We start from the raw sequence: 23928 nt of genomic DNA, 5'->3' as shown, positions 1-23928 counted from the left end.
ATTGACCTCTGGGACCCACACATGAAAAATGTCCACCGAGACCCACACATGTAAATTGTCCTCTGGGACCCACACATGTAAATTGTCCTCTTGGACCCACACATGAAAATTGTCCTCTGGGACCCACACATGTAAATTGTCCTCTGGGACCCACTTATGTAAATTGTCCTCTTGGACCCACACTTGAAAATTGTCCTCTTGGACCCAGATATGAAAAATGTCCTCTGGGACCCACACATGTAAATTGTCCTCTGGGACCCACACATGTAAATTGTCCTCTGGGACCTTCACATGTAAATTGTCCTCTTGACCCACACATGTAAAGTGTCCACTGGGACACACACATGTAAAGTGTCCAATGGGACCTGCACATGTAAATTGTCCTCTGGGACCCACACATGTAAATTGTCCTCTGGGACCCACACATGTAAATTGTCCACTGGGACCCACACATGTAAATTGTCCTGTGGAACCCATACATGTAAATTGTCCTCTTGGACCCACAGATGTAAAGTGTCCTCTGGGACCTACATGTGTAAATTGTCCACTGGGAACCACATATGAAAATTGTCCTCTGGGACCCACACATGTAAATTGTCCTCTGGGACCCACACATGTAAATTGTCCTCTGGGAACCACACATGTAAATTGTCCTCTGGGACCCACACATGTAAATTGTCCTCTTGGATCCACTCATGTAAAGTGTCCTCTAGGACCTACATGTGTAAATTGTCCACTGGGACCCACACATGAAAATTGTCTTCTGGGCCCACACATGTAAATTGTCCTCTGGGAACAACACATGTAAATTTTCCTCTGGGACCCACACATATAAATTGTCCTCTGGAACCTACACATGAAAATTGTCCTCTGGGACCCACACATGTAAACTGTCCTCAGAGACCCACACATGTAAATTGTCCTCTGGGACCCTCACATGAAAATTGTCCTCTATGACCCACATATGTATACTCTCCTCTGGGACACACATGTAAATTGTCCTCTGGGACCTACACATGAAAATTGTCCTCTGGGACCCACACATGTAAACTGTCCTCTGGTTCCCACACATGTAAACTGTCATTTTGGGCCCACACATGTAAATTGTCTACTGGGACCCACTCATGAAAATTGTCCTCTGGGACCCACACATGAAAATTGTCCTCTGAGACCCACACATATAAACTGTCCACTGGGACCTACACATGTAAATTGTCCTCTGTGACCCACATATGAAAATTTTCCTCTGGGACCCACACATGAAAATTATCCTCTTTGACCCACACATGTAAATTGTCCACTGGGATCCACACATGAAAATTGTCCACTGAGACCCACACATGTAAACTGTATTCTGGGTCCCACACATGCAAAAGTGTCCACTGACACCCACACATGTAAATTGTCCTCTGGGACCCACACATGTAAATTGTCGTCTGGGACCCACACTTGTAAATTGTCCACTGTGACCTACACATGTAAATTGTCCACTGGGACCTACACATGAATATTGTCCACTGGGACCCTCACATGTAAATTGTCCTCTGGGACCCACACATGTAAATTGTCCTCTGGGACCCACACATGTAAATTGTCCACTGTGACCTACACATGTAAATTGTCCACTGGGACCCACACATGTAAATTGTCCTCTGGGACCCACACATGTAAATTGTCCACTGTGACCTACACATGTAAATTGTCCTCTGGGACCCACACATGTAAATTGTCCTCTGGGACCCACACATGTAAATTGTCCACTGGGACCCACACATGTAAATTGTCCTCTGGGACCCACACATGTAAATTGTCCACTGTGACCACACATGTAAATTGTCCACTGTGACCTACACATGTAAATTGTCCACTGGGACCCACACATGTAAATTGTCCTCTGGGACCCACACATGTAAATTGTCTACTGTGACCTACACATGTAAATTGTCCTCTGGGACCCACACATGTAAATTGTCCTCTGGGACCCACACATGTAAATTGTCCACTGTGACCTACACATGTAAATTGTCCTCTGGGACCCACACATGTAAATTGTCCACTGTGACCTACACATGTAAATTGTCCTCTGGGACCCACACATGTAAATTGTCCTCTGGGACCCACACATGTAAATTGTCCTCTGGGACCCACACATGTAAATTGTCCTCTGGGACCCACACATGTAAATTGTCCTCTGGGAACCACACATGTAAATTTTCCCACCAATCTTTCCTAAGAAAATTTGAAACTGATCATATAAAATGTTTTTTGAGAATTAAATGTAAACCTGTGAGAAAATAAATGAAAATGTTTTAGAGACTGTTCAGAAAAATAGGAAAGAATCCTTAAAGAGGCCATAATGAAATTAATTTTCTTTTTTTTCAGTATACTTTGCTCATTTACCTGATATTTGAAATTCTGTACTATTTTGTAAGAAAAAATATTTGAATTTGATATTCTTTTTAAAAATCCAGTTTCATGAAATTGGAAAAAACTACAAACTGATACTCACCCAAAATTATTACATCCAATTCAGTTGATTAGAAAAGTCATTCCCTATTTAGTACAAGGTAAACAATTACCTTAATATAACCGACCAATCGAAATTTAGACAGGTCAGCTTAAGACAAGCTGTGGTTTATTAAAACACATCAATTATATAAGTTTAAAGTTGATCAGAAATGATAATCTCTACTTATATCACATATTAGAACCATTACATGCATCGGGACTAATTTACTAATTGAATAAACTTGCTTGCACACGAATGAACTTAATAGGTACTATCCTGGCCCTAAGATGCAAAAGTGAACTTAATAGATATTATTCTGGCAATAAGATGCAACAATAAACTTAATATGTACTATCTTGTCCTTAAGATGCAAACGTGAACTTAATAGAAACTGTCCTGTCCCTAAGATGCAACAGTGAACTTAATAGATACTATCCAAGCTCTAAGATGCAAGAACCAACTTAATAGTTACTATCCTGGCCCTAATCTGCAAAAATGAACTTAATAGATATTATCCTGGCCCTTAGATGCAACAGTGAACTTAATAGGTACTATCGAAGCATTATTTTGCAAGAATCAACTTAATAGATACTATCCTGGCCCTAAGATGCAAAAGTGATCTTAATAGATACCATCCTGGCCCTAAAATGCAACAGTGAACTTAATGGGTACTATCCTGGCCCTAAGATGCAACAGTGAACTTAATACGTACTATCTTGGCCTTAAGATGCAAGATTCAACTTAATAGGTACTTCCATGGCCCTAAGATGCAACAGTGAAATTAATAGATACTATCCTGGCCCTAAGATGCAACAGTGAACTTAATAGATACTATCCTGTCCCTAAGATGCAGCAGTGAACTTAATAGGTACTATCTTGGCCCTAAGATGCAAGAGTCAACTTAATAGGTACTATTCTGGCCCTAAGGTGCAACAGTGAACTTGATAGGTACTATCCTGGCCCTAAGATGCAAAAGTGAACTTAATAGATACTATCCTGGCCCTAAGATGCAAAAGTGAAGTTAATAGGCACTATCCTGGCCCTACTATGCAAAAGTGAACTTAATAGGTACTATAGTGGCCCTAAGATGCAATAGTGAACTTAACAGGTACTCTCCTGGCCCTAAGATGCAAGAGTCAACTTAATAGGTACTATCCTGACACTGAGATGCAACAGTGAACATTATTGGTACTATCCTGGCCCTGAGATGCAACAGTGAACTTGATAGGTGCTATCCAAGCACTAAGGTGCAAGAGTCAGTAATAGGTACTCTCCTGGCAATAGGATGCAACAGTGAACTTAATAGGTACTATCCTGGAACATAACAGGTACTATCCTGGAACATAATAGGTATTATCCTGATACATAATAGGTACTATCCTCGTACATAATAGGTACTATACTGGTACATAATAGGTACTATTTTGGTACATAATAGATATTATCTTGGTACATAATAGGTACTATCCTGGTGCTTAATAGGTGTTATAATGGCGCTATCATGCAACAGTCAACATAATAGGAACTATACTGGTACATAATAGGTACTCTTTTGGTACATAATAGGTACTATCTTGGTACATAATAGGTACTATCTTTGGTACATAATAGTTACTATCCTGGTACATAATAGGTACTATCCTGGTACATAATTGATACTATCCTGGTACATAATACGTGCTATCCTAGGACATAATAGGTACTATCCTGGTACATATCAGGTACTATTCTGGTACATAATAGGTACTATCCTTGTACATAATAGGTACTATCTTGGTACATAATAGGTACTATCCTGGTACATAATAGGTACTATCCTTGTACATAATTGGTACTATCCTGGTATATAATAGGTGCTATCCTAGGACATAATAGGTACTATCCTGGTACATATCAGTACTATCCTGGTACGTAATAGGTACTATTCTGGCTTATAGTAGGAACTATCCTGGCATCCAGGGGGCAAATGAGACAGACACTTGACAAAGTATACCATTTCCTGTCTTATCTCGGGTGACTAACCCTCCTGGGTTAAAAATCAGTACAAAATCTTATCTTAGGTATCTTCTGGGTCGCATCCTTCAGAGAAAATAGTCAGGAATTTCTTCCTGAGAAAATAGACAGGAATTTCTTCCATAGAAAATAGACAGGAATTTATTCCAGAGAAAATAGACTGGAATTTCTTCCAGAGAAAATAGACAGGAATTTCTTCCAGAGAAAATAGACAGGAATTTATTCCAGAGAAAATAGACAGGAATTTCTTCCAGAGAAAATAGACAGGAATTTCTTCCAGAGCAAATAGACAGGAATTTCTTCCAGAGAAAATAGACAGGAATTTCTTCCAGAGAAAATAGACAATAATTTCTTCCAGAGAAAATAGACAGGAATTTCTTCCAGAGAAAATAGACAGGAATTTCTTCCAGAGAAAATTGACAGGAATTCCTTGAAGAGGAAATAGACAGGAATTTCTTCCAGAGAAAATTGACAGGAATTCCTTGAAGAGAGAATAGACAGGAATTTCTTCAAGAGAAAGTGAACAGGAATTTCTTCAAGAGAAAGTGAACAGGAATTTCTTCAAGAGAACATGCACATACCAGTTTTCTTTTTTTTTTTAAAGCCTTACACTTTCCTTCTTTGTGTATTACTTTTTATGTCATGATTAATATCCAGACACCAGACAGGGAAATATAAAGTAAAAAAAAAGCAAGCACAAGAGTGGGTAGTTGATATAGCTGGGTATGGTAGGTGGGCAGCCAGCTGTACCAGCACCTGGGTAAGGAAGGTGGGCAGCCAGCTGCACCAGTACCTGGGTAAGGCAGGCATGCAGCCAGCTGCACCAGCACCTGCGAAGGAAGGCAGGCAGCTACCTGCACGGGCACCTGGGTAAAGCAGGTGGGCAGCTAGCTGCACCAGCACCTGGGTAAGGCAGGCGGTAAACCAGTTATACCAGCATCTGGATATGGCAGGTGGGCACCCAGTTGCACAAACTCCTTGGTAGGGCAGGCAGGCAGCCAGCAGCTCCAACAACTGTGTAAGGCTGGCAGACAGGTAACCAGCTGCACCAACACCTGGCTAAGTCAAGCGGGCAGGTATCTGTACCAGCACCAGGGTAAAGCATGCAGACAGCCAGCTGCACCAGCACCTGGGTAAGGTCAGTTGTGGAAAATACTGTATATATTTTCCAGAAATACAGTAGTTATATGTAAATAGATGGCCATACTGTATTTAATAAAACTTTTTGTTATAAAAAATGGGAAGAAGCTGCGCCTGCGCAGAAAAGACTCGCCATTGTTGTTTGAACTGGACACTAACGTTAGTGAATAATGGGAAGAATTTTTCATGCTCTAGAGATAAAATTGGGCTGACACCTCTCAAATAGGAGACAAAATTGTTGGACGTGCATTCCTGCATAACTTGAGATATCAGGCGACGGGACAAGACATCTCCAGGAACCTCAGATAAGTTTGTTTATGTTTGTAACTCTGGCCAGTGTTATTTTCATAGATAGACAGTGAGGTTCTCTGAATATGATACACCATGATCTCCAGTCAAATTGGTGAGTGATGTTATGTAAATATGTATGTGTATATAAATGTGTATATATATAATTCTTTATTAATTTAATATACAGTCCACAAATTTATATATTTACCAGAATTCCTGGTGTATATACATATTTCATTTGTAATTAATAGGTCTAGAGCAACTTGTGGATATGACAACTTGTGGATATGAGTTACATACAGATAAATGCAATTTTCCACATCAGTGGTCACCCAGCTGTACCAGCACCTGGGTAAGGCAAGTGATGAGCCAAGTGCACCAGCACCTGGGTAACACAGGCGTGAAGCCAGCTGCACCATCTCTTGAGTAAGGCAGGTGAGCAAACAGCTTCACCACCACATGCGTAAGGCAGGTGACAGCCAGTTGAACCAGCAACTAAGTAAGACAGGAGGGCAGCCATCTGCACCAACACCAGGGAAAGGTAGGGAGGCAGCGAGTTGCATCAGTACCCAGGTTAGGCATGCAGGCAGTCAGCTGCACCAGCACCTGGGCGAGGCAGATGGGCAGACAGCTGTACTGGCACCTGGCTAAGGCAGGTGGGCAGCTAGATGCACCGACACCTGGGTAAGACAAGCAGAAGGGCAGCTGCATCTGCACCTGTGCAAGGCAGGCAGGCAGCCAACTGTATGAGCACCTGGGAAAGGCAAGGAGGCAGCCAGCTGCACCAGCACCTTTGTAAGGCAGGAGGGCAGCCAGCTCCACCAGCTCCTGGGTAAGGCATGTGGGTAGCCGGCTTCACCAGCACCTTGGTACAGCAGACGGGCAGCCCGCAACACCAGTCTCTCCGAAAAGTAGGCGGGAAGCAGTTGCTCCAGCATCTGGGAAACCTAGGCGGGCAGTCAGCTGCACCAGCTCATGGGTAAGGCAGACGGACACCAGGTGAACCAGCACCTGGGTAAGGCTGTCAGCATAGTTGCTGATCCCTGTGTTATATAGCATAGCATATAGTATCATCCATGTGCTTTAGATAGGAGATCCCTTTTAGGCCTGTGACTTTGTGTGACGTCACGGGATGCGCATGTGTAGGCTCGTACCTCTGCCTCTCTCTCAGTCGGTGTGTAGACCTAGACAGGCTTAGACAGGCAGAGGCTGGGCTCCATTCCTCATCATCTCAGTCTGACAATATATGTTACCATCCAACAAGAGTGTCTACCTTCAACCCTCGATATCTCCATTTAAGAACCCCTACGATAAATGGTGCCAGCAGTGTGGGTGTAAAATTGATAATTACGCTGATGTACGGAGATTTCTTTCGACCAGCAAGACGGCCATTTCGTGTCACCAGTAGGCCGACCTACCCCAGCCAGCTACCTCAAGCCAGTTCTCCCGCCGAAGCTCCTACCAGCTTCTACATTATTCACTGGTCAGTCTCTTTGTATTAGTGTTTATCTGCTTATTTGCATCACTCCCGAGGGGTTGACCCGAGTTTGCAAAATGAGCCAGTTTCCAGTCTGTGGTGGGGGAGTCAGAACAACCGAGTCCAGCCTAGTCTACTTCATCCAATTCTTTTGCCTGCCAAGCCAGTTTTCCACCTCTGCTGTGCACATCGTGTGAAGTTATCAAGCTATTCTGTGTGAAGGGTTAAGATAAGCCAGCTAGCAGCTAACCCAGGTGTCTTACCCCAGTACTCAAGTAAGCCACGTGAGTAGTTTTCATCGCTTGTGATTTAAGCTCCATGCCATCCTGAGTGCTCTTTTTCATCCTTGCGGTGTTGTGGTATTTCGTGGGTGTATTTTAAGCTAGCCAGCTTAGAATATCTTCGCGGCAGTGTGGGTGTCCTCAATGAGACTTACGTTCAACCCACAGGCCCACGACCACGTGTGTCTCACCACCTCTGGTCTTAGCCCTGTATGCCTACAAACCCAATCACCCACTCGCCACGCGGCCTCAGAAGCCTCACTCAGCATTACCCACTCACCCATCCTCTACCAGTGTTTTGGTGCACTACTAAGGGTTATAGCACCATATTTTAAGGACCACTTAGGGGGTCAAGAGCTAGAGTGTGTCTTCGACAGTGGCGCCACCGTTAAAAGCCTCCTGTGTGAAGTCTATCGTCGATGTAAGAGCAATTCTACGATACGTGTGCAGAGGACAGCAGCAAGACGACATAAACAATCCTCCAACCTTCCACCATCTACCTCATTCTACACCAAGTCGTTTCAGCGATAATTAATATTTTTTTTTCATAGAGACATTTGCGAGTGTTGAGACATTTCTTTTGTGTTTCCAGACATTTTTCTCATAGTGACATTTAGTGACTCTCGATCAGACTCAGTGTTTATCATGTACTGATTGCAATAATCTTTTTATCTCCTTAATTCAGTGTTAATTTTCGTGCATTGTCTTATGTCTGTTGTGTTGTGTGTCTTTTTATACACTTGAAGTAAGTACTTAGTGTTTTTCCTTGTTGTGTGTGCAACATATGAGCAGGATAGAACTTGTGTTTACACTTCAGAATCACCTTGTGTTCTCAGTGATTCAGTGGAGTATTTCAGTAATTTATTTAATTGTATTCTGCATCACAACTCAGTGTTGTCTGTTATAATTTTTTTTTTCTTCCCAGCTTTTGTGTATTTTTGTTTTGTTCCCTGTGTGTTGAACACTCTTGTGTTCATATTCTTTCATTTAGCCAGTGTCTAATTGGTCTTATTTCCACAGACAATAGTGCCATTATTTTGTGCAAGCAAGAAATAATTTTTACAAAATTTTTCACACCTCAAGTTTCATTGCAAGAAAATTCTAGTATTGTGTTTATGTTGATGTGTTGTGTTCTGCATCACTGTAAGTGTTGATGTGTTGTGTTCTGCATCACTGTAAGTGTTGATGTGTTGTGTTCTGCATCACTGTAAGTGTTGATGTGTTGTGTTCTGCATCACTGTAAGTGTTGATGTGTTGTGTTCTGCATCACTGTAAGCGTTGATGTGTTGTGTTCTGCATCACTGTAAGTGTTGATGTGTTGTGTTCTGCATCACTGTAAGTGTTGATGTGTTGTGTTCTGCATCACTGTAAGTGTTGATGTGTTGTGTTCTGCATCACTGTAAGTGTTGATGTGTTGTGTTCTGCATCACTGTAAGTGTTGATGTGTTGTGTTCTGCATCACTGTAAGTGTTGATGTGTTGTGTTCTGCATCACTGTAAGTGTTCAAGCTTTTTTGTTGTGTTTTAGCACCTATTGTTTTTTCATGTTTTATTTAACAAATTCACTCTTAGTGCAATTTTTAAGTTCTTCTTTTAGAGTAAATTGTTCGTTTGCTTGTTAAGTGTTGTTTGAGTGCAGTTAAGAGTTAAAGTGTTCATTCCTTGATATATTTCTTTTCTTGTGTGTAATAATTTTTATTATTGCACATTGACTCATTTTGCAATAATTCTTGTGCAAATATTGTGTTGCCATTGAAGTCTTTCTTGCAGAAATTTTATGCAGTGTTTTTTTTATTAGCAATTATTTGCAATATTGCTACAGTTTATTTCAGTGCAGTTTCATATGCCCTGTACTGTGCATAATATTTTATCCTTTACCTGGAGTTTACCTGGAGAGAGTTCCGGGGGTCAACGCCCCCGCGGCCCGGTCTGTGACCAGGCCTCCTGGTGGATCAGAGCCTGATCAACCAGGCTGTTGCTGCTGGCTGCACGCAAACCAACGTACGAGCCACAGCCCGGCTGATCAGGAACTGACTTTAGGTGCTTGTCCAGTGCCAGCTTGAAGACTGCCAGGGGTCTGTTGGTAATCCCCCTTATGTATGCTGGGAGGCAGTTGAACAGTCTCAGGCCCCTGACACTTTTTGTATGGTCTCTTAACGTGCTAGTGACACCCCTGCTTTTCATTTGGGGGATGTTGCATCGTCTGCCAAGTCTTTTGCTTTCGTAGTGAGTGATTTTCGTGTGCAAGTTCGGTACTAGTCCCTCTAGGATTTTTCAGGTGTATATAATCATGTATCTCTCCCGCCTGTGTTCCAGGGAATACAGGTTTAGGAACCTCAAGCGCTCCCAGTAACTGACGTGTTTTATCTCCATTATGCGCGCCGTGAAAGTTCTCTGTACATTTTCTAGGTCGGCAATTTCACCTGCCTTGAAAGGTGCTGTTAGTGTGCAGCAATATTCCAGCCTAGATAGAACAAGTGACCTGAAGAGTGTCATCATGGGCTTGGCCTCCCTAGTTTTGAAGGTTCTCATTATCCATCCTGTCATTTTTCTAGCAGATGCGATTGATACAATGTTATGGTCCTTGAAGGTGAGATCATCCGACATGATCACTCCCAGGTCTTTGACGTTGGTGTTTCGCTCTATTTTGTGGCCAGAATTTGTTTTGTACTCTGATGAAGATTTAATTTCCTCATGTTTACCATATCTGAGTAATTGAAATTTCTCATCGTTGAACTTCATATTGTTTTCTGCAGCCCACTGAAAGATTTGGTTGATGTCCGCCTGGAGCCTTGCAGTGTCTGCAATGGAAGACACTGTCATGCAGATTCGGGTGTCATCTGCAAAGGAAGACACGGTGCTGTGGCTGACATCCTTGTCTATGTCGGATATGAGGATGAGGAACAAGATGGGAGCGAGTACTGTGCCTTGTGGAACAGAGCTTTTCACCGTAGCTGCCTCGGACTTTACTCTGTTGACGACTACTCTCTGTGTTCTGTTAGTGAGGAAATTATAGATCCATCGACCGACTTTTCCTGTTATTCCTTTAGCACGCATTTTGTGCGTTATTACGCCATGGTCACACTTGTCAAAGGCTTTTGCAAAGTCTGTATATATTACGTCTGCATTCTTTTTGTCTTCTAGTGCATTTAGGACCTTGTCGTAGTGATCCAATAGTTGAGACAGACAGGAGCGACCTGTTCTAAACCCATGTTGCCCTGGGTTGTGTAACTGATGGGTTTCTGGATGGGTGGTGATCTTGCTTCTTAGGACCCTCTCAAAGATTTTTATGATATGGGATGTTAGTGCTATTGGTCTGTAGTTCTTTGCTGTTGCTTTACTGCCCCCTTTGTGGAGTGGGGCTATGTCTGTTGTTTTTAGTAACTGTGGGACGACCCCCGTGTCCATGCTCCCTCTTCATAGGATGGAAAAGGCTCGTGATAGGGGCTTCTTGCAGTTCTTGATGAACACAGAGTTCCATGAGTCTGGCCCTAAGGCAGAGTGCATAGGCATGTCGTTTATCGCCTATTCGAAGTCATTTGGCGTCAGGATAACATCGGATAGGCTTGTGTTAATCAAATTTTGTGGCTCTCTCATAAAAAATTCATTTTGATCTTCGACTCTCAGTCTGGTTAGCGGCTTGCTAAAAACTGAGTCATATTGGGACTTGAGTAGCTCACTCATTTCCTTGCTGTCATCTGTGTAGGACCCATCTTGTTTAAGTAGGGGCCCAATACTGGACGTTGTTCTCGATTTTGATTTGGCATAGGAGAAGAAATACTTTGGGTTTCTTTCGATTTCATTTATGGCTTTTAGTTCTTCCCGCGATTCCTGACTCCTAAAGGATTCTTTTAGCTTAAGTTCGATGCTTGCTATTTCTCTGACCAGTGTCTCTCTACGCATTTCAGATATATTGACCTCTTTTAGCTGCTCTGTTATTCTTTTCCGTCGCCTGTAAAGGGAGCGCCTGTCTCTTTCTATTTTACATCTACTCCTCCTTTTTCTTAGAGGAATAAGCCTTGTGCATACATCGAGTGCCACCGAGTTAATCTGTTCTGTTTTATTTCAGCGAATTGTGTCCCAATTTGTTTCAATTTTGCACAAGTTTTATTGAGTCCATTTTATCATTTTATTGTGTATTTCCCTGTTGCATTGAAAGTAAAGACAACTCACTGTGCCATTCATTCAATTTAAAGTAAAAGTTGAGCAAATCAGATTTGAGTAAAGTACAAGTTCTCTTGATTTTCAAAGTGTTGTTCATTCAGTTGAATATTTTTCTTGTGTGAGTTCTTTACTTACTGTGTGACCTGTCAATTTTTAATTACTTATGCAGAATCGTTAAGCATTTTCTTCCATTTAAGCTTATTGTGTCATTCTCTCCATTTTTATTGTCTTATGCCCTTCAGTAAGTTCACTGAGAAGATGTCCCAGTCACTTTTGAACGTTCACTTAGTGTATCATGCCAGTCAAAGTCAATATGAATCAGTCCACAGTACCAATATTCCCTTACTGACTGAAAGACAATACCTAGCCCTTGAGCAATGTGTTTGTTCTCACAGTTTGTATCTGAGATTTGTTAAAGTGCTGCGAAATGTGAAGTTCAGATTAAGTTCCTATAGATCCATGAATTACTTATTAACGTAGCTGAGCGATCAGGCACTAGTAATACTGTCACTCCTGTCTGGACTTCAACCACAATATCATGCATGCAGGATAGTGCTGAGACTACTATCCTTGCGATGGCGACTTGTTCAAGTACTCGTTCCTTCCCAGGGGATGCTTTGAGAGGAACTTTACTTGCAACGAGTTATGCCATCTCTTGCTGATGCCACAAGCCGTTGCAGAAAGACGTTTCTGTGGCTAGTGTGCTCACTTGAGTGTTGTTGTTGTCCCTTGTGTTTCAGATTGTGATCCCATCCTAGTTGACAGTAATCAGTGCATTGTTAGAAGTTATTTCTCGAGTAACTTTCACATGTTAATGCTTGTAAGTGTAGTTTCTTTATAGCTGATACCTCGTGTCACTGTGTGCAACTCAGACTGAATATCAGCATTGTTGACCGTGTTCATTTATTTTCTCCTGTGCTTGCAGTTTGAGATAGTAGATTCGTTCTCCCTTGCTCATAATGCGTGTTATAGCGGTAATTTTTTCAACCGGGGGGCGTCATCCACTCCACCGAGTTTGTTCATTCCTCCAGTAAGAATGAACCGATCCCTTGTGTTCTGGTGTGATTCGATTCCAGCTCCAGGAAGATCTTATTCTTACTGTGAAGCCACCAGCACCCATTAGTGATTTTGTAATGAGCCAAGAATTACTGTATCAAACAGCCGAGTTGGGTACTCCAAGTAGAAGAGTTTACCAGTTAGTAATTCCACAGTCACTAGTGAACGTAGCTCTACAGCTAGTTCATGATGCACCAGGTGTTGCACACCCTGGTATGGATCGTTCTGTGAAACAAGCCAGAATGAAATACTTTTGGCCACGTATGGCAACTGACATTTCCGAGTATGTTAAGAAATGTAGTGTCTGTATGCAACATAAAGGAAATGTCAATGGTCCTAATCCAATCCAAGTGTACCCAACCACTAGCGAACCATGGGAAAGAGTTGCCCTTGACTTGTTAACCAATTTTAAATGTTCCCTCGAAGGCAACAAACATCTGTGTGTTATGGTAGACCATTTCACCAGATATTGTGAGTTAGTTCCTATTGCAGATAAGACTGCAGAGACAGTAGCTAAAGCGTTTAAAGAACGCATTATCTGCAGGCATACCACCCCAAAGTCCTTAGTAACAGATAATGGAGGTGAATTCTGTAATGAGATTCTTGAAAATTTGTGTACTTTATACAAGATCTCTAAATCCACCATTGTTCCTCATCATCCTGCCAGCAATGGGTTAGCCGAAAGAACCAATAAGAAAGTACTTGATGACCTGAGAGCCACTATCAACCCCAATAGTGAAACTTGGGATGAAATCATACCAGATGTTCAATGTGCCATAAATTCTGCTTACAATGCTTCCATAGGTGATACTCCACATTATGCATTGTATGGTGTAGACAAGCGTTTACCCTATGAGTTATATTCCACTCCGAAACCTAATTACAACCCTGATGATTTCGTAGCAACTTGTACCAGCATGGCTCAAAGTGTTTTCAGAAGAATCCGTGAAACACTTCACAAATCAACAGCAGAATTTACTAGAGTAACTAATAGCCGTGCTAAGCCATCAAAAGTAAAAGTAGGTTCAAGAGTAATGCTGACAAATTTCAACAAAACATCCGAAATGCCTAAGCTCGATCAAAAGTTTGTCGGACCTTATCGGGTTGTAGAACATATCTCTGGTAATAAGTATAAGGTTAGAGAAATTAGTACTGGTAAGTACGAAGAATCGCATTTAGATCATATGAAATTAGTATGCGATGTTGATGATATTGCTACCCAGACTAATGTGACAGATGCTGAAAATCCTCTTGACTCTGTACCCCCTACCTTAGATACTCATCAGATAACCAACCTGAATGTCGTTACTCCTTGCGTACTCGACAAGTAATGAGAAACCCACAAGTATCTTTTGTAGATACTCATTCAGATCTCCCTCAGTCAAGGCATGTGTTAGCCATTGCAGAGGAATTCGATCCTCCCAGAGATGATAACCATTCTGCATATGTAAACCTCACCCTCGCAGAATTGGGTTTAAATGTACATAGTCTGTATAACTAGATGTCCGAGATGAAGTAAATTGTCAACTGTTTGTTATTAACTGATTAGTTTTTCAGAAATTCTTTTTTTTCGTATTCACGTTCCCTCCGTATTCTGAGAATTTGACAGTAATAGTCTGAGTGCACCAGATATCTTTGCTGTTAATTTCACCTTGTATATATATATATATTTATTCTTCCTCAGAATCCGTAGAATGCATGAATACAGATCGATCGATCAATTCCATCCATATTGTATAATGATTTGTTCTTATTGTAATGCATTACGTTAAAACTCATTACGTTAAAAGTGATTACGTTAACACCCATTACGTAAAACTCACTTTGTTAACAGCCATTATGATACCATCCATTAGTTCTAAGTTATAAATGAATTTGTTATTGTATAGAATCAGCCGAGAACCGCCTGCCTGTTCAGCTTATAGATGGTAGTGTATGTCGAGACGACATATGTAACATGACCGAGCTGTCAGCATAGTTGCTGATCCCTGTGTTATATAGTATAGTATATAGTATCATCCATGTGCTTTAGATAGGAGATCCCTTTTAGGCCTGTGACTTTGTGTGATGTCACGGGATGCGCATGTGTAGGCTCGTACCTCTGCCTCTCTCTCAGTCGGCGTGTAGACCTAGACAGGCTCAGACAGGCAGAGGCTGGGCTCCATTCCTCATCATCTCAGTCTGACAATATATGTTACCATCCAACAAGTGTGTCTACCTTCAACCCTCGATATCTCCATTTAAAAACCCCTACGATAAGGCAAGTGGTCAGCCTGCTGCACCAGCACCTGGGTAAGGCAGGTGTGAAGCCAGCTGCACCATCTCTTGGGTAAGGCAGGTGGCCAAACAGCTGCACCAACACATGGGTTAGGCAGGTGAGAGCCATCTCGACCAGCAACAAAGGCAGGTGGGCATTCAGGTGCACAAGCATATTGGTAAGGCAGGTGGGCAGGCAGCCGCAACTGCAAATGGGTAAGGCAGGTGGGCAGCCAGCTGCACAACCACCTGGGTTAGGCAGGCAGGCAGGCAGCCAACGGCACCAGCACTTGGATAAGACAGGCAGGCAGCCAGTCGCACCTGCACCTGGGCTAGGCAGGCATGCAGCCAGCTCCAACAGCACCTGAGTAAGGTAGGGAGGTAGCCAGTTGAACCAGCACCTGGGTAAGGCAAGTGGACAGGCAGCTGCACCAGCACCTGGGTAAGGCAGGCAGGCAGCCAGCTACACCAGCACCTTGTTAAGACATGTAGGCAGCCAGTTGCACCAGCACCCGGGAAAGGCAGGCAGGCAGCCAGCTGCACCAGCACCTGGATAAGGCAGGGGGGCAGCCAGCTGCACGAGCACCTATGTAAAGGCAAGCAACCAGCAAACTGCACCAGCACATGGGAAACGCAACGAGACAGCCAGCTACACGAGCACCTGGATAAAGCAGGAGGGCAACCAGCTGCACCAGCACCTAGATAAGGCAGGTGTAAAGCCAGCTGCACCACCAGCACCTGGGTAAGAAAAGTGAGCAACCAGCTGCACCAGCACCTGAGTAAGGCAGGCAGGCAGTTAGCTTTACTTGCTCCTAGGTAAGGCAGGTGGGCAGCTAGTTGCACCGACACCTGGGTAAGGCAAGCGGGAGGCCAGCTGCACCTGTGCAAGGCAGGCAGGCTGCCAGCTGTACCAGCACCTGGGAAAGGCAAGGAGGCAGCCAGCTGCACCAGCACCTTTGTAAGGCAGGAGGGCACCCAACTACACCAGCTCCTGTGTAAGGCATGTGGGTAGCCAGCTTCACCAGCACCTAGGTACGGCTGAGGGGCAGACAGCTACACCAGCACCTGAGTAAGGTAGACACGCAGCTAGCTACACCAGCACCTGAGTAAGGCAGGCACGCAACCAGCAGCACCAGTCTCTTCGAAAGGCAGGCGGGAAGCTGTTCCACCAGCATCTGGGAAAGGTAAGCAGGCAGCCAGCTGCACCAGCTCATGGGTAAGGCTGGCGGGCAGCCAGCTAAACCAGCACCTGGGTAAGGCAAGTGGTCAGCCAGCTGCACCAGCAAATGTGTAAGGCAGGTGTGAAGCAAGCTGCACCAGCACATGGGAGAGGCAGGTGGGCAAGCAGCTGCACCAGCACCTAGGTAAGGCAGGGAGGCAGCCAGTTGCATCAGCACCCAGGTAACGCATGCAGGCAGCCAGATGCACCAACACCTGGGTAAGGCAGGTGGGCAGCCATCTGCACTAACACCTGAGTGAGGCAGGTGGGCAACCAGCCACACTAGCACTTTGATAAGCTAGTCAGGCAGCCAGCTGTATCAGTACATGGGTAAGGCAGGTGGGCAGCAAGCTGCACCAAAACCGAGGTAAAGAAGGCAGGCAGCTACATGCACCTGCTCCTTCGTAAGGCAGGTGGGTAGCTAGTTGCACCGACACCTGGGTGCGGCAAGCAGGCAGCCAGCTGCACCAGCACCTGTGCAAGGCAGGCAGGCAGCCAGCTGTACCACCACCTTGGAAAGGCAAGGAGGCAACCAGCTGCACCAGCACCTGGGTAATGGAGGAGGGCAGCCAGCTCCACCAGCTCCTGGGTAAGGCAGATGGATAGCCAGCTTCACAAGCACCTAGGTACTGCAGACGGGCAGCCAGCTGCACCCGCACATGGGTAAACCAGGCACGCAGCCAGTAGCACCAGCCTCTGGGAAAGGCAGGCCCGAAGTCAGTTACACAAGTATCTGGGAAAGGTAGGAGGGCAGTCAGTTGCACCAGCTGCTGGGTAAGGCAGATGGTAAGCCAGTTGCACCAGCACCTGAGAAAGGCAAGTGGTCAGCGAGCTGCACCAGCTCCTGGGTAAGGCAGGTGTGAAGCCAGCTGCACCAGCACCTGGGAAAGGCAGGTGGACAGCCAGGTGGACCAGCAACTAAGGCAGGCGGGCAGCCATCTGAATCAGCACCTAGGTAAGGTAGGGAGGGAGCTAGTTGAATCAGCCCCCAGGTAAGGCATGCAGGCAGCCAACTGCACCAGCACCTGGATAAGGAAGGTGGGCAGGCAGCTGTACCAGCACCTCGTAAAGGCAGGTGAACAGGCAGCTGCACCAGCAAATGGGTAAGGCAGGTGGGCAGCCAGTTGCACAAGCACCTGGGTTAGGCAGGCAGAGAACCAATTGCACCAGCACCTGGGTAAGGCAGGCAGGCAACCAGCGGCAATAGCACCTTATTAAGACATACGGGCAGCAAGATGCACCAGCACATGAGGCAGGCAGACAGGCAGCCAGATGCACCAGCACCTGGGTAAGGCAGGCGGGCAAAGAGCTGCACCAGCAACTTGGTATGTAAGGTAGGCGGCCACCTGCACCGGCACCTGGGTAAGGCAGGTGGGCAACTTGCTTACTCAACACCTGGGTACGGTAGGCGGACAGACAGCTGCACAATCTCCTGGGCAAGGCAGGCATGCAGCCAGCTGCACCAGCACCTGTTTAAGAAAGGCAGGCAGCTAGCTGCACCGGCATCAGTGTAAGGCAGGTGGGCAGCTAGCTTCACTAGCACCTGGGTAAGGAAGGCGGTCAGCCAGCTGCACCAGCTCCAAGGTAAGGTAGGCATGCAGCGAGCTGCACAAGCACCTGTGTAAGGCATTCAGGCGAACAGCTGCACCAGCACATGTGTAAGGTTGGCGGGCAGCCAGTTGCACCAGCACCTGTGTAAGGAAGGCAGGCAGCTAGCTGAACCGGCACATGGGTAAGGCAGGTGGGCAGCTAGCTGCACCAGCACCTGTGAAAAGCAGGCGGGCAATGAGCTGCACCAGCACCTAGGTAAGGAAGGCAGGCAGCTAACTGCACCGGCACATGGTATGGCAAGCAGGCAGCCAGCTTCACCAGCACCTGGGTAAGGCAGGCAGGCAGCCAGCTGCACCAGCACCTTGTTAAGGCAGGATGTGTGCCAGCTGCACGAGCACCTATGTAATGCAAGGAGGCAACCAGTTGCACCAACACATGGGTAAGGCAAGCAGGCAGCCAGCTGCTCCAGCACCTGAATTAGGCAGGAGAGTAGCCAGCTGCTCCATATCCTAGGTAATTCAGGTTTGAAGCCAGCTGCAAGAGCACCAGGGTAAGGAAAGTGGGCAACCAGCTGCACTAGCACCTTGGTAAAGCAGGTGGGCAGTCCTCTGCACCAGCACATAGGCAAGCTAGGAAGTCAGCCAGCAGCACCAGCACCTGGGTAAGGAAGGCAGGCAGACAGCTTCACCAGCACCTCGGTAAGGAAGACGGGCAGCCAGCTTCACCACGATCTGGGTAAGGCAGGCATTCAGCCAGCTGCAGCAACACCTTGGTAAGTCAGGGAGACAGGCAGCTGCATCAGCACCTGGGAAACGCAGGTTGGCAGCTAGCTGCAACAGCACCTCGGTAAGGCAGGCGGGCAGACAGCTGCACCACGACCTGGGTAAGGCAGGCATGCAGCCAGCTGCAACAGCATCTGGGTAAAGCAGGCATGCAGCAATCCTCACCAGCACCTAGGTATGGGAGACGGGCAGCTAGCTGCACCAGCACCTGGGTAATTCTGGCGAGCGGCCAGCTACATCACCACCTGGGTGAGGTAGGTGGGCAGACAGCTGCACCAACACCTGGGTAAGGCAGGTGAGCAGCCAGCTGCACCAGCTCCTGGGAAAGGCAGGCAGGCGGCCAGCTGCACCAGCACCTATGTAAGGCAAGTAGGCAGCCAACTACACCAGCACCTGGTTAAGGCAGGTGGGAAGCTGGGTGCACCAGCACCTAGGTAAGGAAGGTGTTAAGCCAGCTGCACCAGCACCTGGGTAATGCAAATGGGCAACCAGCTGCACCAGCACCTGGGTAAAGCAGGGAGCCAGCCAGCTGCACCATCTAATGGGTAAGGCAGGCAGCCAGCTGCTCCAGCACCTTCGTAAGTCAAGCAAGCAGTCAGCTGCAACAGCACCTGGGTAAGGGAGGAGTGAAGCCAGTTGCACCAACACCTGTGTAAGACAAGTGGGCAACAAGCTGCACCAGCAGCTGGGTAAGGCAGGCAGGCCACCAGCTGTACCATCACCTGGGTAAAGCAGGCGGGCAACCAGCTGTACCAGCTCCTGAGCAAGGCAAGCAGGCAACCAGCTGTACCAGCACCTAGATAAGGCATAAAGGCAACCAGCTGCACCTGCACCTGGGTCAGGCAGGCAGGCAGCCAGCTGCACCAGCTCCTAGGTAAAGCAGGCGCGTAGCCAGCTGCACCAGCACCTGGGTAAGGCAGGCAGGCAGCCAGCTCCAACAGCACCTGGGTAAGGCAGCCGCATAGCCAGCTGCACCAGCACCTAGGTAAGGCAGGCAGGCAGCCAGCTCCAACAGCACCTGGGTAAGGCAGGCAGGCAGCCAGCTGCACTAGCACCTGGGTAAGGCTGGCAGGCAGAAAGCTGGACCAGTACCTGGGTAAGGCAGGTAGGCAGCCAGCTGCACCAGCGCCTGGATAAGGCAGGCGGGGAGTCAACTGCACCAGTACCTGGGTGAGGAAGGCAGGTAGCCAGCTGCACCAGCACCTGGGCAAGGCAGGCAGGCAGCCAGCTGCACCAGCACCTGGGTAAGGCAGGCAGGCAGGCAGCCAGCTGCACCAGTACCTGGGTAAGGCAGGCAGGCATCCAGCTGCACCTGCACCTGGGTAAGGCAGGCAGACAGCCAGCTGCACCAGCATCTGGGTAAGGCAGGCAGGCAGCCAGCTGCACCAGCATCTGGGTAAGGCAGGCAGACAGCCAGCTGCACCAGCACCAGGGTAAGGCAGGCAGGCGGGCAGCCAGCTGCACCAGCATCTGGGTAAGGCAGGCAGGCAGCAAGCTGCACCAGCATCTGGGTAAGGCAGGCAGGCAGCCAGCTGCACCAGCATCTGGGTAAGGCAGGCAGACAGCCAGCTGCACCAGCACCAGGGTAAGGCAGGCAGGCGGGCAGCCAGCTGCACCAGCATCTGGGTAAGGCAGGCAGGCAGCAAGCTGCACCAGCATCTGGGTAAGGCAGGCAGGCAGCAAGCTGCACCAGCATCTGGGTAAGGCAGGCAGGCAGCAAGCTGCACCAGCACCTGGGTAAGGCAGGCAGGCAGCAAGCTGCACCAGCATCTGGGTAAGGCAGGCAGGCACCCAGCTGCACCAGCACCTGGGTAAGGCAGGCGGGCAGCCAGCTGCACCAGCATCTGGGTAAGGCAGGCGGGCAGCCAGCTGCACCAGCATCTGGGTAAGGCAGGCAGGCAGCCAGCTGCACCAGCACTTCAGAATGTCTTCAAGTGTCGAGTGTTTTTAGTTATCAGGTGTTAAATCTGTGATTCTCGACAAAATTATTCCAAATATTTATTTAAAATCTCTCTCTATTTATAAAGCGATCACATAAATAATGATTGAATATCGTTCAAAATAATTGAGAAAATATAGTCTTAATATTAAAACCTAAATAACCATAATTTTTTCACTTTTTTTTATCTTATAAATCACCATAATATGAATTCAACGTTTTAAGTAAAGAATAAACATCAATCTTTACTAAGATATGTAAGCTTTTACTGCAAACATTAACTAACTATTATCACAGCATCAATGTATTTCTCAAAAAACTAAGATTTTTTTTCTCTTCAGTTAACGAGACAGAACTGACTAGAAACACAACAAAAACTGAATCACCGCGACAAGTGAAACTTCGGAGTAAAAGTAGTAAATTCTGAATATACAAAAAAGAGAATTGTTGAACAGAAATTTGAAGCATATAAGGAGGTGTTCAAGAGTATTTTACAATTATTTTTTAGCACAGATCGTCTACCTCGAAGGAAAGTTGAGCAGACAAAGATAATAACACTCTCACCATCATTTATTCATTCATTGTTTTGCCAGAATCATGTTGACACCACAGTTCATATTATCCTCCAACCATTAACATCTCTACCCATCTTGCACATCACAGGCAATGTATTTACTATCGTCACCCTCCCTACACATCACAGGTAATGTATTTACTGTCTCCAACCTTCCTTCACATCACAGGTAATGTATTTACTATCGTCACCCTCCCTACACATCACAGGTAATGTATTTACTGTCTCCAACCTTCCTTCACATCACAGGTAATGTATTTACTATCTCCAACCTTGCTACACATCACAGGTAATGTATTTACTGTCTCCAACCTTCCTTCACATCACAGGTAATGTATTTACTATCTCCACCCTTCATGCACAGAAGAGGTAATGTATTTACTATCTCCAACCATCCTACACAGCACATGTAATGTATTTACTATCTCCAACCTTCCTACAGAGCACAGGTAATGTATTTATTATTTCCAACCTTCCTACACATCACAGGTAATGTATTGTCTCTCTCCCTTCCTACACATCACAGGTAATGTATTTACTATCTCCACCCTTCCTATACAGCACAGGGAATGTATTTACTATATCTAACCTTCTTACACAGCAGAGATAATGTATTTACTATCTCTAACCTTCCTACACATCACAGGTAATGTATTTACTATCTCCAACCTTCCTACACATGACAAGTAATGTATTTGCTCTCTACAACATTCCTACACATCACAGGTAATGTGTTTCCTATCTCCAACATTCCTACAGAGCACAGGTAATGTATTTATTATCTCCAACATTCCTGCAAAGCACAGGTAATGTATTTACCATATCTTCATCTCCAACATTCCTACTGAGCACAGGTAATGTATTTCCCATCTCCAACCTTCCTACAAAACACAGGTAATGTATTTGTTATCTCCATCATTCCTACACAGCACAGGTAATGTATTTCCTATCTCCACCCTTCCTACACAGCACAGTTAACGTATGTAATATATCTAACCTGACTACACAGCACAGGTAATGTATTTACTATCTCCACCCTGCCTATACAGTACAGGTAATGTATATACTATCTCCACCCTGCCTGCAGAGCACAGGTAATGTATTTCCTGTCTACAACCTTCCTACAAAACACAGGTAATGTATTTGTTATCTTCATTCCTACACAGCACAGGTAATGTATTTCCCATCTCCATCCTTCCTACAAAACACAGGTAATGTATTTGTTATCTCCATCATTCCTACACAGCACAGGTAATGTATTTGTTATCTCCAACCTTCCTACACAGTACTGGTAATATATTTACCAAGGCGCTAGACAGTTTCATTGAATCTCTTTATAAATGTTAACTTGCTCATACTCCATCTGCACGTTATCTCAGAAAAAAAATAATTTCCTTCATTCATGACTACTTAACATGCTTCCACATGTCTGATGGATGTTCAAAGACACTCCAACCTTTCCTTCCATGACTTCTTCCACTTCTTCACTCCAACCTTTCCTTCCACTTCTTCACTCCAAACAGTATTTATATTCTCTTGTATTTTCTTCAACCTCTCTTATATCGAAATCACCTCAAGAATCCCTCCTCATCCCACTGAATAATACATTTGGTGACGTCACAACTCCTCCATATAATATTCGCTCCACTCAGGAAGGCAGCTTCCTCCCTGCAACGTATTAAGCATATGCTCCCCTCCCATATAACAGTGTTGGTTTCATACTATCCTCTAATATTTGTCGTTTTTCCATCTTAGAGAAAGTTCTTTGTCTCCACAGATGTTCCAATGCACCATCGTCACTTCTAAAGTTCAACCTTCATCTCTCATACAACCATCTGCCAACCTGTCTACAACTCCCTAATAAATGAAAATTTTTTTTCTCTCATAATCCCTCATTCCAGTCAAAAATTTAGTTGCTGTTGCCGTCTTGCTCTTTCTTATTTTTAAATACTTTTAATTTCCAGTTTTACACCTTCTCAAATTCGTCTACCAACCGTTGCAACATTTCTTCAGAATCTCCCAAAACTATTGTGACATCAGCTAAAAACAACAGTAAAACTCTCACTATGTATTACACTTATTATAGTTCAGTAACCGAACTTCTTCTCAACAAAAAAACATTAAATTTTACATCCTCGTCTATAAATGTTTTAAACAACAGTGGTAACATCACTTTTCCCAATGTTATTTTGCTGGAAATTGAACTACCTTTCCTCTTGTAACTATTATTATTATTATTATTATTATTATTATTATTATTATTATTATTATTATTATTATTATTATTATTATTATTATTGTTGTTGTTATTATTATTATTATTATTATTATTATTATTATTATTATTATTATTATTATTATTATTATTATTATTATTATTATTATTATTATTATTATTATTATTATTATTATTATTATTATTATTATTATTATTATTATTATTATTATTATTATTATAATTATTATTATTATTATTATTATTATTATTATTATTATTATTATTATTATTATTATTATTATTTCTTTATTATTATCATCAACATTATTTCGTTAAACATTTTTTTATTATTAAGACACATGGTAAAATAATGTACCTACCTAAACATTTATTAAGAAACACAAAACATGCTTAATTGCTCTTTGAAAATTCACGGATAGTTAAACATTTTGTAACCAA

At 44.7% G+C, this 23928-nt stretch overlaps 1 protein-coding gene across 1 annotated transcript in view; it reads right to left on the bottom strand.

Annotated features, from left to right (window-relative positions):
• Window positions 1-6808: 6808 nt before the first annotated feature.
• The window catches only part of LOC128703859 (26S proteasome non-ATPase regulatory subunit 10-like), a 135169-nt gene continuing 118049 nt past the window's right edge, over window positions 6809-23928 (bottom strand). Inside the window, exon 4 of the mRNA XM_070104939.1 lies at window positions 6809-6996. Coding sequence (XP_069961040.1) covers window positions 6809-6996 — 188 coding nt within the window. The remainder of the gene's footprint in view (window positions 6997-23928) is intronic.

The sequence above is a fragment of the Cherax quadricarinatus genome, chromosome 95 (genome assembly GCF_038502225.1).
Source record: "Cherax quadricarinatus isolate ZL_2023a chromosome 95, ASM3850222v1, whole genome shotgun sequence".
NCBI lineage: Eukaryota > Metazoa > Arthropoda > Malacostraca > Decapoda > Parastacidae > Cherax > Cherax quadricarinatus.
This window is presented reverse-complemented; position numbering and strand designations above follow the sequence as displayed.